The sequence below is a fragment of the Hippichthys cyanospilos genome, chromosome 16, assembly GCF_059441005.1.
Source record: "Hippichthys cyanospilos isolate Australia breed blue-spotted pipefish chromosome 16, RoL_Hcya_1.0, whole genome shotgun sequence".
In the NCBI taxonomy this organism is placed as follows: Eukaryota; Metazoa; Chordata; class Actinopteri; order Syngnathiformes; family Syngnathidae; genus Hippichthys; species Hippichthys cyanospilos.
The window spans coordinates 7,339,387-7,355,749 of record NC_142384.1 but is presented as its reverse complement, the minus strand read 5'-3'; the positions used below and the strand labels follow the sequence as shown (position 1 = coordinate 7,355,749).

Below are 16,363 nucleotides of genomic sequence, written 5' to 3'. Positions count from 1 at the left end.
CAACTCAATTGTAACCCTGATTTGGGCAAGCAGTGTAGAAAATCAATGTCATTTACAGCTAACGTTATTGCACTGACTATTCATGAATATGTGCACAGGTTGCTTTTGGGTATGGCTTCTTGACTGTACATATTGTATCACGTCACCAGAGTCTGGACCTGAGCCGCCCATGCGCCCATTGGGACTGTAGAAGGCGGGGTCCCTCCAGTATAGACCCCGGTAGGTGGGTCGGGAAAATTCAGACTGGGTGGTTTCACATGGAACGGAGGCATTTGAGAGGAGCCGCACATGCCTGAGCAGTGAGAGGCCCAACTCCCCTTGGTTGGCTGGCATCCCAGAGGCACAGGCACAGAGGGGTTTAGTGAGCAGGAACACCATCAAAGTTTAGAGGGAGCAAAGGGGATCCTGGTGGTTCTTTTTCAAAGGGTGTATATTTATCCGCAGTGGGGGTGCGAGTTGTTCGTTTTTGAAGCTGACAGTCATGGCGGCTACAGGGGTCCAGAAGGAGCACTCAGCTCTGGCAGAGGTGTCCTACGATGACGACGACATTGCCCTGGTGGGCGCCGCGGCGGAGCCAGCCATGGACGGCGGCAACCCCATTGAGGATGGCAAGAGTGAAGCCCAAATGAACGGCGTCATGGTACTGGCCCTGCTCGACAAGATCATCGGCGTAGTGGATCAGATCCAGCAGACCCAGACGGGGCTGGAGGGGCGGCAGGAGGCCATGGAGAAGTCAGTGTCAACCATCCAGGGGGAGCTTTCCGAGCTGTCCAAGACCCACCTGGGCACATCCACCACCGTCACCAAGATGCTGGACAAGGTTCGCAAAGTCAGCGTCAACGTCAAGACGGTGCGCAGCAACCTGGAGAAACAGGCGGGCCAGATTAAGAAGCTGGAGAGCAATGAAAGTGAGCTGCTAAAGAGGCGCAACTTTAAAGTCCTCATCTTCCAGGTGAGCAGGGGCAAGGGTGGGAGTAGGGAACCTGCGGGCCGTATATAGCAGTGGTTCTCAAATGGGGGTCCAAGTGCCCCTGGGGGTATCTGTTGTGTGAAATTTGAAAATGGAAATCTAATTTTATGCTTTTTATTGATGTGACAACAAGTAGCAGTGACAGTAGCAGTGTATGTTTCTTTTCAAACTAAGAGCAAATTAACTGGAACAATAACAAAGCCATTGCCAAATTATGTTATAGTGACCTCTTAACAAAACGCTGTAGTCCTTTAGTTTGTCGAGTTCGGTACAGATGCATTCCATAACTTTATTTTTTTTCAAATTAAGAATAAATTAATTGGAACACGAAGCAATTTATTAATTAATTGTGTGAACTCCTTTGCAAAATGTATGCCTTTTAAGTTTTATACAGATGCAAATTTTCATTAATAAAGATATTTTCTGGCAGATGAGCCAGAAAAAAAAGGTGATTTTACACAATTTGGACTTGCTGAATAAAACCAAAATACCACTGCAAGTCTAGTTTACTAAATCAGACACCAATGGCCCAGCACATTTTTTTTCAAACTAAGCAGTTTCATTGGAACACAAAGCAACTTACTTAGCTTACTGTACTTAGCTAAAAAATATGTCCCAGGAATACGTGATAGGTAAGCTAAAGGTTGAGAACCACTGATGTTTTGTAACGCTGTACTTAAACGGCAGAGGAAACAAACCAAATTCAATTAGCTTTATGTAGTTTTTTTTTTTTTTCCTTGTTGGCAAGCAACCTTGGAGGTCTTTACTGCTTTTTTTTATTTACACACACAATTCGCTTGAAACACTGCTTTTGCATTCAAAATAAAAGCTGTATGCAATTTAGAATTTTAATTGTCTATTTTTTTACTATACTGTAACTGTACACTGTAACTACGCTTAATCTCCACACAACATTGACTGTATTCAGTGTTGTTTGGTGTTGTGTGAAAGTTGCATTCAGCCACTCCCATTCCACAGAACTTCGTGATTAGCCAGCTAGACGCTATTAATACGTAGGTGTACATAAAACTATTAGCTTCCCAAATGCCGGCCATGGAGAGAGGGTGGAAAGGCTCGAGATAGAATTAGAACCCCGCCCCTTGAGCATAGTTGGCAGCCAGTCGTGGCACAAGATGAAGATGTAGTTGCTAGTATTGCAAAGGTCTCCCCGAGTGGGTTGTTTCTACCTGTTGACAGCGGCATTACTTTGAAAACAAAAGTCTTGCAATAAAGGCCACAAAATGAGTTAGCATGCCAAAAGGTGGTAGGGGGTGAAGCAAGAAATCTACAGTTGGAAACTTGACACTCATTCTTTGGTGCTCTGTTTTTAGCAGGACATGTCCTAACATCCGGCCCGACTGAAGTTTAGTATTCAGCAACACTGATTTGCTTCATGGGATTTCTCACGCATGCGTGGATGTGTCCTGCCCCCCCCCACCCCCCCACCCCCCACCCCCACCCACCTTCTCCGACTGGGAATTTTGCCGCAGGAGCAAGTTGGATTCACGATTGGCATCTGTCAGAAATTCAACCGCAGGCATTAGGGCCGAATAAATTACAACAAGCAGGTGGCTATCATGCTTGGCGATCGTCTACATGGGTAGCAAGTTCTAGCGATAATTTAGTAGGAAATCTTAAGGAGAACATTTTTAACTGGTCTACTTGGAAGTAACTTTATAATCATTGCAGATGAAGTGCGGTTTACACATAACAACGGTTGAGCCAAATTGGAGCATTTTCCAAGTTGTCAGGATGGCCCTGATTGTACAATGCCTCTATAGGATTACCCAAATAATGTCTTTACGATATGTTCATTGTGCCCCCCACAAGTCTAAATACTGCATTTTGATTATTATTGCATTAGTGCCGGAGTGACATAGTCCGACCCTGATTTCCACCAGTTGTGTTTGTTGAAGGAAAAACATAAAAAACAGACTGGATTATGGCTCTTGAGGACTGAAATTTACCACTCCCGCATTCATGGAAAATAAATTAAGCAACCAAATACACCTGTTTTTTGGGGCAGCCATTTTGCCATTTGAAAATGACATTACCATCATGGTTGCACAGGGCTCAGGTAATGACCAATCATGGATCGACTTGAGTATATCAAACAAATGGTGAGCTATGATTGGCCATGTGACTGTGATGTCATTTTCAGCCGACAGCAAGTAACAAAATGGCCGCCCACAGAGCTGGATTTTACTGCTTAATTCATGAAACATTTATTATTATTACTAACACTTGCGGAGGAATTATTTCACTGTTAATTAAATTCCCCTGAATAATACTTCCGTCAAATAAGGACCCCCCCCCAAAAATGCTATATTTCACACTGTGTACAAATTTATACTAAATCCCTGTGTTCGCTTTTAACTATGTTTCTCTTGCAGTTATTTGGAGCATCGACCAAGCATTTTCATTAATCATCACTAATGTTGTTATCATTGTTTGAACCTGAGCCCATATTCTGAGCAGCTGTTGCAAGCTAGCTGCTATCATGCTGCCTGTCGCCATTTCTTCGCCCTCCTGTTCTGTTCTATTTTTTGCCAGTGGGGATGAACTGCATTGTTTTTAATTTGATGGCCTGGCAAGATATTGGCACGGTCGCAGCTCTACATTGGCCTCCGTTGGAGTTTTACCACTTTCCTCTTCGTGTGTGTTAATGTGTCACACTGGGACAAGTTTAGACTCCGAATTAGGTTAAGGATGAGATAAGGGTGAGGTACGCCGAGGTTACGGCAGCATGAATGTCAGTGGAACATATATGCATTCTTGTTTAAAGGCCTCATGTAATGGTGTGTGGTCTTCGCTTACTGACGTTAGCTTGGCTTTCCATAAAGGACCTTGTAGCCATTGCTTGCTAATGCAGCGATAACTATCGGTGTCAAATTGTAATCCAACTTTAACTGTATACATGCACTGAGAATAGATATGTTAGATAGCAACGGCGGGGTGGGACAAGGTAAAACATCTGTAAAGCGTACTCTGTTTTAAATCTTTACTTCTTCAATGTAACTTCAATTTGTACCCAAGTAGCTTATGCTAACATTTTAATAACATCATCATTACAGTGATTTTTTTGTATGAACACTTCTAGGCCATAAATATAAAACAATCGAAATGAAAAACAATTTTAAAAAAGTATAGAGTTTAAAGTTAATTTCCTGTTCCACGCTAGGACATATGCTTAGGATGCTAGCTATTATGCTAACCAATTCACTGTGCACCATTAGTAAAGTCGAAACCTGTTAAGTCTGGACTGTCAAAAGGACAAAGGAATGGAGTAAACAGAAGTTTATGAAACATCTTGAGATGTTTTTTTTTTTTCATTTTGATTTGATTATGTTAAACTTGTTTGTTTGTTCTTAGTTTTTTTTTTTGGTCTCAGTTGTTAACTATTATTTCCACCGATCTTCAGTCGTGTTAGTACTTCATGTAGCAGTGCAATGATTATCAACAAACAATTGAAAATCAAATTAATGGTTCAGAGACCTACAGACTATATCCTCAGAATTTCACCCAGAATTCTCCCAGATTTCCTCACTTCTCCATGAAAGCAGACGGCTTGATATTGTAGACTTCAAATATAACATTTACAAATCTCTCTTTAACTTTAGAAAGCATTGATTAATATTCTAGCAATTATATGCCATGTTAATAACCCCCCCCCCCCCCCCCCCCCCCCCCCCGAAAATCCTGTTTTGCCCTTTCAAACTGGAAAATGGTTCTGTTTGTGGTCAAAAGAATGGACATTAAATGTTTGGAATCCGATTCATAGATTATTCGATAAAATATTGACAGATTAATTGATTACAAAATAATCTTTAGTTGCAGCCCCAATTGTATGTCCGTCTGATGTAAATTCAAATGACATTAAGCCGAGCCCAACATGATACATCCCTCAGGGCCTAACAATCATGTAATACAAGACCACAAAAGGGTACTACTGGAGCTGGTTGATCACTAGCCCACATAAATATTCTTTGTTTACCTTTACACATTTCGCAACAACACTAAAAGTTTGAAGTTTGTTTTAAGAGTACACTCGTGCTCTATATGCAGATTTGTGACTTTGTGCAGCGCCGATTTAATTGCATAGCTAAATTCAGTCAATGATGTCTCGTGTCCATTGGGAGTCTGCGACTGGAATCTGGGTGTGTTGCGGCTAATACCGTCCTGGCCCACCCGTGAGACGCATCACGTCTCACTTACCGTCTGTTTGTCTCTTAGCCAAACTCATCAACCTCTCAGGTATCGCTCAGCACTACATTTGAGTGTACCAAGCACTTCCACTTGTTGCAATTGTTTCTTTATATACTTAGCAAACCCCCCATTGGGCCAGACAACAGCAGAGCTCATAAACAAACCCAGAAATAATTTAGCGTCATGATTCATCTCAATGACATCCCACCATCTCCATCCTTCATCTCATTACCCCGTGCTGCTTGGACCTTTAACCCAGACCTTTTTCAACATCTTGAAATATTGAAATATTTCATCGCTGTCTCCATTCCTTCTGTCTTTGAAACTCAGTGTGTCTTTCTTACGTGTGAGTGGAAAGCTGTCTGACGGGCTTCACATTTCACTGTTGCATGTCAGCTCGCATGGTCGGTCATTTCTCACTTACATGACGTGGTTGTCAAGTTGTTGCCTGTTTGGATTCTTATTCACGGGGCAAACTATGTTAATATTTACCATCATTTTTTTCATTTTCTTTACTCGCATCATTGGTGTACTCACTATACCAAGAAAGAAAACGGACTTGGTCAAACAAATATTCAATTTAATTATAACTGAATCCTATTTTATTCATGTTTATTATACTACTTTATTAGAGTTGTTCCCAAAATTTGGACATATATGGAGCAGCTCTAATTTGTGGATTTTTCTTGAGTATTTCTTTTTCTTTGGTATTTTTATTTCACTATGATTCACGTAATATTATTTGGAATAGTAAAACAAATCAACTGTGTTTTGACATTAAATTTGTTCAGCACCAGTACACACATTAAGTAGTCAAGAAATTCAAACTCCAATAAATGCACTGGTGAACTTAAAGACATTTCAGGTTAAAAATGTGTCAGCCATATCATAATGCTGACTCATAACAGACCAAGAAAAGCTGTCTGGGTAAAATCTGCTTTAAAGAATCTAAATTATAAAACATATTATGTTTTGAAGGCGGCTCTTATGTACACCTGTGTAGTTATGTACGCCTCGCAGTTCAGGGGTCAAGGGTTAAATTCTGGCTTACTTTGTGGAGCTTGCATGTTCTCCCCGTGCCCGCATAGGCTTTCTCTGGATACTCCTGGTTTGCTCCCACATTGCCAAAAACATGCATCCGATTTGCCCATAGAGGTGTTTTTTGGGAGTGTGAATGGGTGTTTGTCTCTGTGTACTCTGCGATTGGCTAGCAACCAGTACAGAGTGGGCCTGCCTACTGCACAATGGATGTTTCTGAAAATAGATGGATAATGTTCTGATTAGGGTGGCGGATTAGAGCAGTGACTAGCACGTCCGCCTCGCAGTTCAAAGGTCCCGATTCAAATCCACCTGGCTCCGGCATTCCTGTGTGGAGTTTGCATGTTCTCCCCGAGCCCGCGTGGGTTCTCTACGGGCACTCCGGCTTCCTCCCACTCCCCAAAAACATGCATGGCAGGTGAATTGGACATACTAAATTGTCCTTAGGTGTGATTGGGCGTGTGATTGGTCGTTCGTCTCTGTGTGCCCTGCGATTGGCTGGCAACCAGTTCAGGGTGTCCCCCGCCTACTGCCCGAAGCCAGCTGAGATACTATAGGTGCCAGCAGCCTGCGACCCCCGTGGGGATAAGCGGCTATAGAAAATGGATGGATGGATGTTTTGATTACCATTTTTTTTTCATGGAATACCAGTAATTCCATCGTTATTTTTTCCAGAACTTAAGTATTAATCTAAAATGTAGGATTTAGAGTGTGTCCAAACCTTTAACTGATACTGCACTGTATGTTTGGTCATTTTTTTTCAATAGTGTGTTGTTGTAATGACCTATTTTGTCTTCTTTTTTTTTCTAAAAATCCCTCTTTTGTGTAATATTTTAACCAACTTCATTTATGCCGTGAACTACATTAAAACTGTAATCTTACATAATGTTGCAAAGAATGAGGGTTTTTCCCTGTGATACACCTGTGGAAACTCTGAGGTGGAGGAAAAGCTTCGTACAATGTCAGATGTGTGCCTATGTCAATAAGAATGACATCGTTCAAGTGTGAATGAGCCCATTGCCTCATCATAAGTTCCAGACTGACTGAAGCCGCCAGTTCTCATCAGGTTGTGAGAGGTTTCCATTATGGGTTTCCCTGCGTGTAAGGGGGAAAAAAAAAAAAAAACAGAACTACCCCATTGATTGTGGGAGACGGGGATGTCATATACCACTGCCCTGTCAGTCACATGGAATACTGTGGCTCCTGTCAGATGATTGTGGGATTTCCATTACTCACAGACTTGTCATGAAAACAAAACTGAAACTTGCATTGAAAGCAATCATTTCAAATATGTAAGGAGATGTGGGTGGTCTTCACTTCCAAGAACACAGAAAGGGGGTTTATTTAGCCTTGCGGCACTCTCGAGAGATCCGTAAGGTCCAGGTGAAACACACGGACCTTTGAGGCTCTCACACGGCCTTCTGCTCGCATGCCTCTATCACTCATTGTGGAAGCAGAGTGCACAGCTGCCAGGGGCAGACGGGATCCGACAGCTGATCCCAGCATGGAGGCTTCACGTCGCACTGCCTGATAAGGAATGGCTTCTGTGCCAGGATGCCATTTGTGCGTGATGGTGGAGCCCGGTCAAGAATGCTCGTGTACATTCAGACAGCATTAAATACTGTTAACTATACTAATTGTATACATGCCAAATATAGGCAGGCAATGCGGTCGCATTGACACCAAATCATGCTATTTGGCTATGTGTCGCAAAATACTATATATTTATATTAGGGGAAGCTGTCAATGTAATAAAAGGTCCGATCACATGATGGAAGCATTTTGCTGCCTATATTCAGGCTTATTTAAACTTCAAACATGAAATAAACTTTGCATTAGAATGGATTGGACAGGGTAAATCAAAAGGAGCATTATATTTCTCTCTCTCTCTCTCCCTCTCTCTCTCTCTCTCTCTCTCTCTCTCTCTCTCTCTCTCTCTCTCCATATATATATATATATATATATATATATATATATATATATATATATATATATATATATATATATATATATATATATAAACAAAACAATGTGGTTGTGTCCATGGTAATACATTGCTTAACTTCATGGATAAACATTTATCAAAAATTGATGGATGCATGGATGGCTGGCTGGCTGGCTGGCTGGCTGGCTGGCTGGCTGGCTGGCTGGCTGACTGGCTGGCTGGCTGGCTGGCTGGCTGGCTGGATGGATGGATGGATGGATGGGTGGATGAATGGATGGATGGATGAAGCGCTTATACACATACATGATAAAAGAACAAAGAAAGAAGTAGGTCAGTTGCTAGCTAGCCATAGTTCTTTCCTAGCTTTATGAAAGCCTACACACATAACAGAACTTAACCCGTGCAGTATTTTGTCTAATCCTTTGATCTTTACATCAAAGGCATTTTACATCAAAGGATAAGAATTGAAAAAAATACATACATAGGGATCTGAAATTTCACAGAAATAGTGACAATATGGGAACATGGTACGGCCGCTTAGTTATCACACGACCAGGAGTGTCCCACCCCTTTAATGAAAGTACTGTGAAAATGATGTGGAAGAAAATTTAAAAATCCAAAAATTACCCAAATACTGCACAAGGGTTTATGTTGCTAGCTAGCAAGGAAAGTTAAACATTAATTAAACAAAATCTAAAAATAGCAAAATATCAGGTTCGAGGTGAGTACTGTAGCTTGTATTTATTAGAGGGTGACTTGGGGAGTGGATTTTCCTGTCCCTTCCTGGTCCATAGTAAAAACATGAAGAACACATGTTGTTTTAGTTGTATTACTTTTCTATTCTTTTCTTTCTACTTTTCTTTTCTAGTCTATTTCTTTTCTATTGATCTGTAAATTTGTTACCTTTTCATAGGGCAAGGCAATAAATCAAATTATTTTGGTTAATTCATCATTTTTAAAATCACCAATTTGCTAAACTCTGAAATCGAGAGTGCAAGACGCTTATACATTATTAACCAACTACTTTGGTTACGTTACATTTAAACTAATTGAATACACGTTTTCTGGATTTATTACTTCAGTTAATATTGTAATTAACCAGAACGACTGAAAACTCAAGATTTTATTTTTTTGCCAAAAATAAACTCCAATAAAACCACTCACTTCGCTGTTCATGTTGATCCAATGCGGCAAACACACACAAACGCAAACACATTAGGCCAACTTTTCCACTTGGTATGATTCACTGCACAGGAAATTTAAGCAACAGACCCTCCCTCACTCACATTCAGTTTCAACCCACACTTTACACATAAACTGACCATTTCACCGTTTGTATATTTTAAATTAGTAAACCCACCACCACCACACCACCCCCCAAAAAATTGCATTCTTTATTACTGAGTAGAATCCTTGTGTAAAGATGAGATCTAAATAAATAGGATTTTACATTGAGTACAGTAAATCATAAAGCTGGTTGCATTTCACGTTGTACCTGCGTTCGCCAGTAGATGGTAGTATGCATACACAATATCTTCAGTCTCTAAGCAAGGGGAAAGTGGCAAAAAATAATTCAATAAAGGATTACATATTTTCCACCAGTGTCAAAGCATTTGTATATTTGTAAGTAGCTTAGTCAACGTGTAAAGTTCGTGAATTTACATTGCCAGTAATTTGACTCACTATATGCTTCCATGGAAACAGAAGGTGAATCTTGAGATGAGATCATATTGAAACCGTTGCAAAATCATCTAAAAGGTTAGACAATATAGCACTCTTGCATGACAAAAGTCTGGTTTCAGTTCTTTGCTGCCTCTAAATGTATAGCTGAGCAGTGTGTTTGTGTAGGTGTTGATCTTTTTCGTTAATTGCTTTTTTTTTCAAAAGCAAAATTACTGTCCTGAATGACATCCACCAGTCTGAAATTGAGTGTGAATGTGGTTTTGCTTTTCATTTTGCTTTTTCCCTGAAAAGAAAAATACTATTTTTATACTTTATAATAATTTCCTTCTCACGAAAAATTGATGCAGGAGGCATGGATGCATTGATGACGAGGCACATCTGAAAGGGCCTTCATCATGTCAACTTTTTTTGGACTTTTTATGGACCATTATAAAAACGAAAACATTTATTTAAAACATTGCGCAAACAGTTTTCAAGTTGCTATGATGTCATAAGTTTGAGCCAGAAATACATTATTTCTATTGACAGAATCTATGAAAACAAAACCAATTTTTGGGGAATTTTTTGGAATTCATAAAGGCTCGTGTATGCACTAGAGGCTTGTTCAGATCATCTTCCACTTCTGATAGTTTTAAAATGGAAGTGTTTTTTCACCACAATCCAATTTTCAATTTTAATCGTTTTTTTCGCTTATTTTACCAAATTGAGAAATTACTTTTTACTTTTTTTACTCACTTTTAATTTAACCACAAACAACATAGAACAACTGTCAAGAAAGAGGTGAATTGTCCTGGCTGCTGTAGTGATATTGAATTAAGTGTAGTTCACACTTCACTTTTAGCAACAGGTACGTACACTCTAAAATCAGTTGTCTCAAAAATATCAGACTTGTGGATCAAAAAAGGACTGTTTAAAGTTTGGGTCAATTTGACCCAACCTTTTGGGTTGTTTTGTGCAAAACAACCGCATTATTGAGGATGTCATGAACGAAACGACCCACTTTTTAGCGTGGTGTTTTGTCAAATGTACCCAAGCATTGGATCTTTTTTGACCCCTTGGTGATTGGCTTATTTTTAAAATATGTGTTTTTACAGTGGATTAAAGGATAAATATATTGAATGAAATCTAGAAAAAAAAAAAACATACAAACAAAAAAACCAGAGGCCATTTGTTTTTGTTTAATTAAGATGCTTCGACTTTCATCCTGTCGTAGCGTTGTTATGGTGTTAGCTGTTTGCCCTTCCAAACTACACCAGCTGCGCCAGGCGAGGTGTGGAGCTGGTTGCCATGGCGACAAGGCCTCATGTTTACCTGTTGCTATGCAGCAGGCAGGGGGCAGGATGGCGTCGGTGTCCATGTATAGAGCTGAGCACCGTCTTGGCGTGTGGCCAGAGAATGTTGTTTGGAATCCAGGGAGAGGAAAAGGCCAGCCCAGAATAAACCCGTGCAGACAGAACCGCACCGCACCTACCCAGTCTACTCCACTCCACAGGGAGAGAATGTCCATTTTTACGACTGGATCATATGTCTTTGTTAGTCGCCGGCCTTTTCTTTCATGTCTGCAGTCTTGACTGAGACAAGTCACATGATTTCATTTAGTTTTTGTCGACCTTATTGATTTTTTTTTTTATTAATTAAAAATAGCTTGTCTGTGCAGGGATCCAATGTACATTCCATTAGCTTGATGTCTCCTAACAGCTGAATTCATACGTTTGATTTTTTTTTAACTCATAGTTGTTCTCCTGCTGCTGAATTGTTGCATGAATAGTCACTTGCATTTCAGTTAGTTCTTCCTTGGAAATGAAAGTTAGAGATTTTCAAGTGCGTAAGCTGTGTTGGAAGATGGTTGGAGAACAGCGGGAAATGAACACACACTCCTCTCAGTATGACTAAGTAGAGGTGACGAAGTAGAGGCAGAATCAAATTAGTTTGTTCCTCTAAGACGGGTAGCTTTACAGATAGTTTTCAGATGTGGGTTTCTATCTATACTAACCACATCAACCTCAATTTGGTATCGTAATGATGCCTGAAGAGCCGCCCAGCGCGGTGTTCAGCCACTGGATGGCACTCTGCATTTGCTTTTTGCACTCCACCTTTTATGAGCATCACTCAAAAGCTTTCATATCCAGTCCGCACATAAAGACTAATTGCTCTTGCAGCCTAATTAAATGAAAACCGCAGTCTTAATATACTTCAATATTAGACAATGGCAGGGCCGGTTTTAAAGGTCAAAAGTCTTTTTGAGTGCTGAGCTCCCAGTCAAAAGTAATTTAATTCCCGCATTTAGAAAAGAGAAGCAAATCAAGTTTTGCGTATGGGCAGCCAATCAGTTGACTTGACATCAGAACTTTGTGTTGAGGATGACATTGGTGTAAAAATCGACCCATATTTGATTCTGAAGGTATAATCATTTTAAACAAAACTTTCCTAGTATCAAGGTATTAAAATTTGAGCTCTATATTATGTCTCTATGTCATTTTTAAAAAAATATTTAGGTAAATAAGAACAGCATTTTTAACTGACCCTAACCCTTTTATTAAAACACAATGCTGTGTTGACTGTTTGGTATATTAAGAGTTGTTTACTATGTTAAATTTGAATAAATAAATAAGTGTCAACATTCTTCTTTTATATCTTCCTAGCATGTCACTGTGTCCCATCATTGATGAGCCATTTTTAGAATATCCATCCCCACACTTTCAGCTCCAGGTCAGCCAACAAGGGAAAATAAAAACACTTGGCTTCTAATTTTCTTCAAAGAGGCAGCTCATTGACTCAATCAGCAATTCATATTGTGCCCTGTTTAGACGTCACCTCAAAAAAAAAATGGAGGATCTTGTTACCAGTTATTTTGTTTTACTAACAAGAAGCAAGATAAATCCTACTTAATCCTTGTTTGATTAATATATTCATATTTACTGCTTATTCCAGAACTCCACTGTTTGTATATCACTGGGAGGAGGCAGTTAAGTGTGAGGTTGGAGAAATTGGGTAGAACAAATTATTTTAGAACAAGGGGAGCTGCTGTTGAAATTTTGTTGTAAAAATATTTCTTAGTTACTCAGTTAGAAATGCTGAAATTCAATTTTAGTCCCTCCCAAATAGACAAGAAACACCCATAGTAAATGGTTTTGAATTTCAGCATGTATAAAATTACACATACAAATCAGTTTAAATATTGAAACAATTATTTATTTCTGTCCCATTCCAAATTTTCAGGACCAAAAGAAGGCCGCAGTTACACCCAAGCCGACAGAGGCGGTTGCTGAGGATGGGACAGTGGAGGGTCTCCAGCAGATCCCAGAGGAAGGCGAGGGCCAACAAGCCAATCTCAACTCAGACGAGGAGGTGGAGATTGAGGAAATCGTGGAGGAGTCCCGAACCAAGCGGCTGCAGCGCTCCACAAAGAGGCAAGTGGACAGCTTTAAGAAGGCCTTCTCCAAAGAGGAGATGGAGAAAACCAAGCTGAAGACCAAGGAGAATCTGGAGAAGACCAAGCAGAAGACCCGTGAAAACCTGGAAAAGACCAGGCAGAAAACCCGTGACAACCTGGAGAAGACCAAGCATAGCCTGGAGAAGAAGATGAGCAAACTGAGCACACGCATGACCCCCAACGTAGAACGCCGGGTCAAGATGAAGAGCTCCAAAGAGAAGATGAAGAAGTCCCTAACGCCCGACCACACCGTCTACGCCCGCTCCAAGACCAGTGTCTACCGTGTGCCCCCCTTCACTTTCCACGTCAAGAAGATCCGTGAGGGCGCGGAGGAGATAGTGATGGTGGACCCCACTGCCGCGACCGGGGAGACGGAGGTGGGCGACCTGCCCGAGGGCGAGGAGAACGGGCATGTGGATGTGGAGGAGGGGGAGCTGGTAAGCGTAGACAGCCCAGAGATTGAGGCCATGCTGAAGGACCCTCAGCTGATCAGAGACCACCTAGAGAAGACCCAGCGTGACTAGAAAGGCCAGCCCCATCACACAGGCACAGGAAACACAGAATCTCCATGAGGACACATCAGTAGAATTAGGGACTCGATGCAAATATTCACATTTGTTCCATTCTTTTCTTTTCTTTTTTTTTATGTATTCACAAGCTTTTCATACAGTTTTCCACATTTAAAGGAAAACAAAGCAATGCTAATGGGCTAATATGCTACACTTTTTTCCACAGGACCGGTTTGTGCTTTTTTGCTTGTTGTTTTTTTGAACAGAGTGCCAACTTGGAAGACAAGAAGGTATAAATATTCTTTGCTGTTGTGAACTGTAGTAATATATTTGCCATGTATGGCATGCACACACGTGTCGTGAGGGTAACAGGAAGTCGCCTCGAAGGTGTCAGGGTATGTATCAGGGTGCTCCTGTGGTCAAAAGTAGGGGAGAAAACACAAGGTAGAAACAAATATATCACATCATGGATGCGTAAAATTGAAGCAAAACTCAAGCCCAAAAATTGTTTTCAATGATATGTTGTATGACAACTCACTAACCATAGCATTCTGATTAATATTGTGTTAATGGAATAATGAATTAAGCAGCAAGATCTATCTGTCATCAATCATGTCTCACCTGTTTTCCAATCCGAACCATTGGACATTACCTGAGCCCTGAGCAACTGTGATGTCATTTTCAATTGACAGTAAGGCACCAAACGGCTGCCATAAAGATTCAAACAAACTGGTTGGTTTCGCTGCTTCATTCATGAAACTTTCATTAATAATTCATTCAGGTTCTCATCCTCTGTTTTGACTTCACTTGGGTTTTGTTGCCTAAATTATAATTCCACACACACAATAACAATCAGATTGCCCTGTTGGGATTGCCCTAGTGGGTCCACGAATACAATATTATTGAAAATAATATTTTTGGATCTACTTCTATTTTAAACAATATTTTTAATGCCATAATTTCTCTCTTCATATTCTGAACTTTTTGCATGCTATTGTTGAATGTAGCAGAATCCATAGTGGATGTAAAAAGTCTACACAACCCTGTTCAAATACCAGATTTTAATACCATTAAGATGAGAACAAAAATAATAATTTGAAAACATTTTACTCCATCAATGTAAACATAATCTGTACAACTCACGAAAACATACATTTATCTCAAAATAGGAAGATGTTGCACAAGTGTGCACACCTCTCATAACCTGTGAGAAATTTTTATATGCAGGGGCACAGCAAGAATTTTTGTCTTTGGAGTGGCCAGGATGACACAACATCTCAGTGAAGGATGGTCATGCATCCATGTGTGTGTGTGTGTGTGTGTGTGTGTGTGTGTGTGTGTGCATCATTTTTGAGCAGTCAGGTTAACAGGCATAAAATATTTAAATACATTTCATTATGTTAATTTAAATATTCAGTGAATATAAAACAATTGCGGCAGGTATCAAGAGGTGTAAGAATACAGCATGTATGTGAGAAAATGAACAAAATTCACAGCTATGAAAATTCTCTTGGTTTGTGGTGGTGGTTGGACCACCCCTGGCCATCATGTAGCTCCACCCCTGTTTGCGTACACAACAATGAGAGGAAGTATAGGATGGCTTGTTCCTTTTCAAGAATAAAATTAAAACTTTATGGGTGGGCATTAGGCAGACAACGTAACTACAGTAATTGCATACAAGCTATTAAAAGTCAATACTGTGCTGAAATTTTCCTTTTAACGCTTAGCTAATAATTATGCTTGATCCTTTTCTAAGAGCGCATTATTCATTCTACAATGTGCAAATCATTGTATGTCAGTTGTAGATAAAATGCTGAAAAACATATGTCCATAATTTTATTAAATTGTACATCAAAACACATACACACACAAAAAAAGCAGCTGTGAGGAGGTAAAATGGTAACCATGATTTTAGTGTACTTATTCTGAAAATGCAGCAAACAGGCAATTTTCCGGCATCCACTTTTCCACATACGTACATAACATCTATTTTCTATGCCCGAGGACGGTTGTGTATGTCCTTGAGCATGAAGATGTGTTGTTGACGAGAGGCAGTTGTTCACAAGACCACTATGTAACACAGGAGGTCATCCACACAATCAGTGAGCAGCAGAATTCAATTAAGGCGAGTGCTGCTCCCTTGGAGTAGCAGACACAGAACAGAATGGAATAGCGAGAATCAGAATAAATGAAATGTCTATGTGTGTGCTTGTACTATAATAATGTATCTGCAGTACAGACTACATCGATGTAGTTGCAGCATTATAAATTTTAGGGATTACAGTACTGAAATAATCAGTTGTTTCTGTGTGTATGGCATTTTTGTGAATCAAGCATTGATTTATGTGTAACATATAATATATTAATAAAATCCACAAAGTGCTGTAAGTACTGTACCCTAAATACTCTTTTTCTGAGTGCATGACGGTCTTGTGGGGTTTACCCAAATCTGGTTCAACATGGAAAATGCAAAAATCTTATGGTTCAATATGTTACATTTGAATAATAAAGCTGGCATATTTTTCTTTAATGATTTTTTTTTGCCTTTCCTCCCAACACAAACAAAACTTTGTCTCGCT

General features: G+C 40.1%; 1 protein-coding gene across 1 annotated transcript; it reads left to right on the top strand.

Moving 5' to 3' along the window:
* Positions 1 to 266: 266 nt before the first annotated feature.
* cavin1a (caveolae associated protein 1a) lies at positions 267 to 16,307 on the top strand. Its single transcript, XM_088436083.1, has 2 exons — positions 267 to 952; positions 13,062 to 16,307. The coding sequence occupies exons 1-2, from the start codon at positions 482 to 484 to the stop codon at positions 13,797 to 13,799; spliced, it is 1,209 nt and encodes a 402-aa protein (XP_088292209.1). The 5' UTR covers positions 267 to 481; the 3' UTR covers positions 13,800 to 16,307.
* Positions 16,308 to 16,363: the final 56 nt, after the last annotated feature.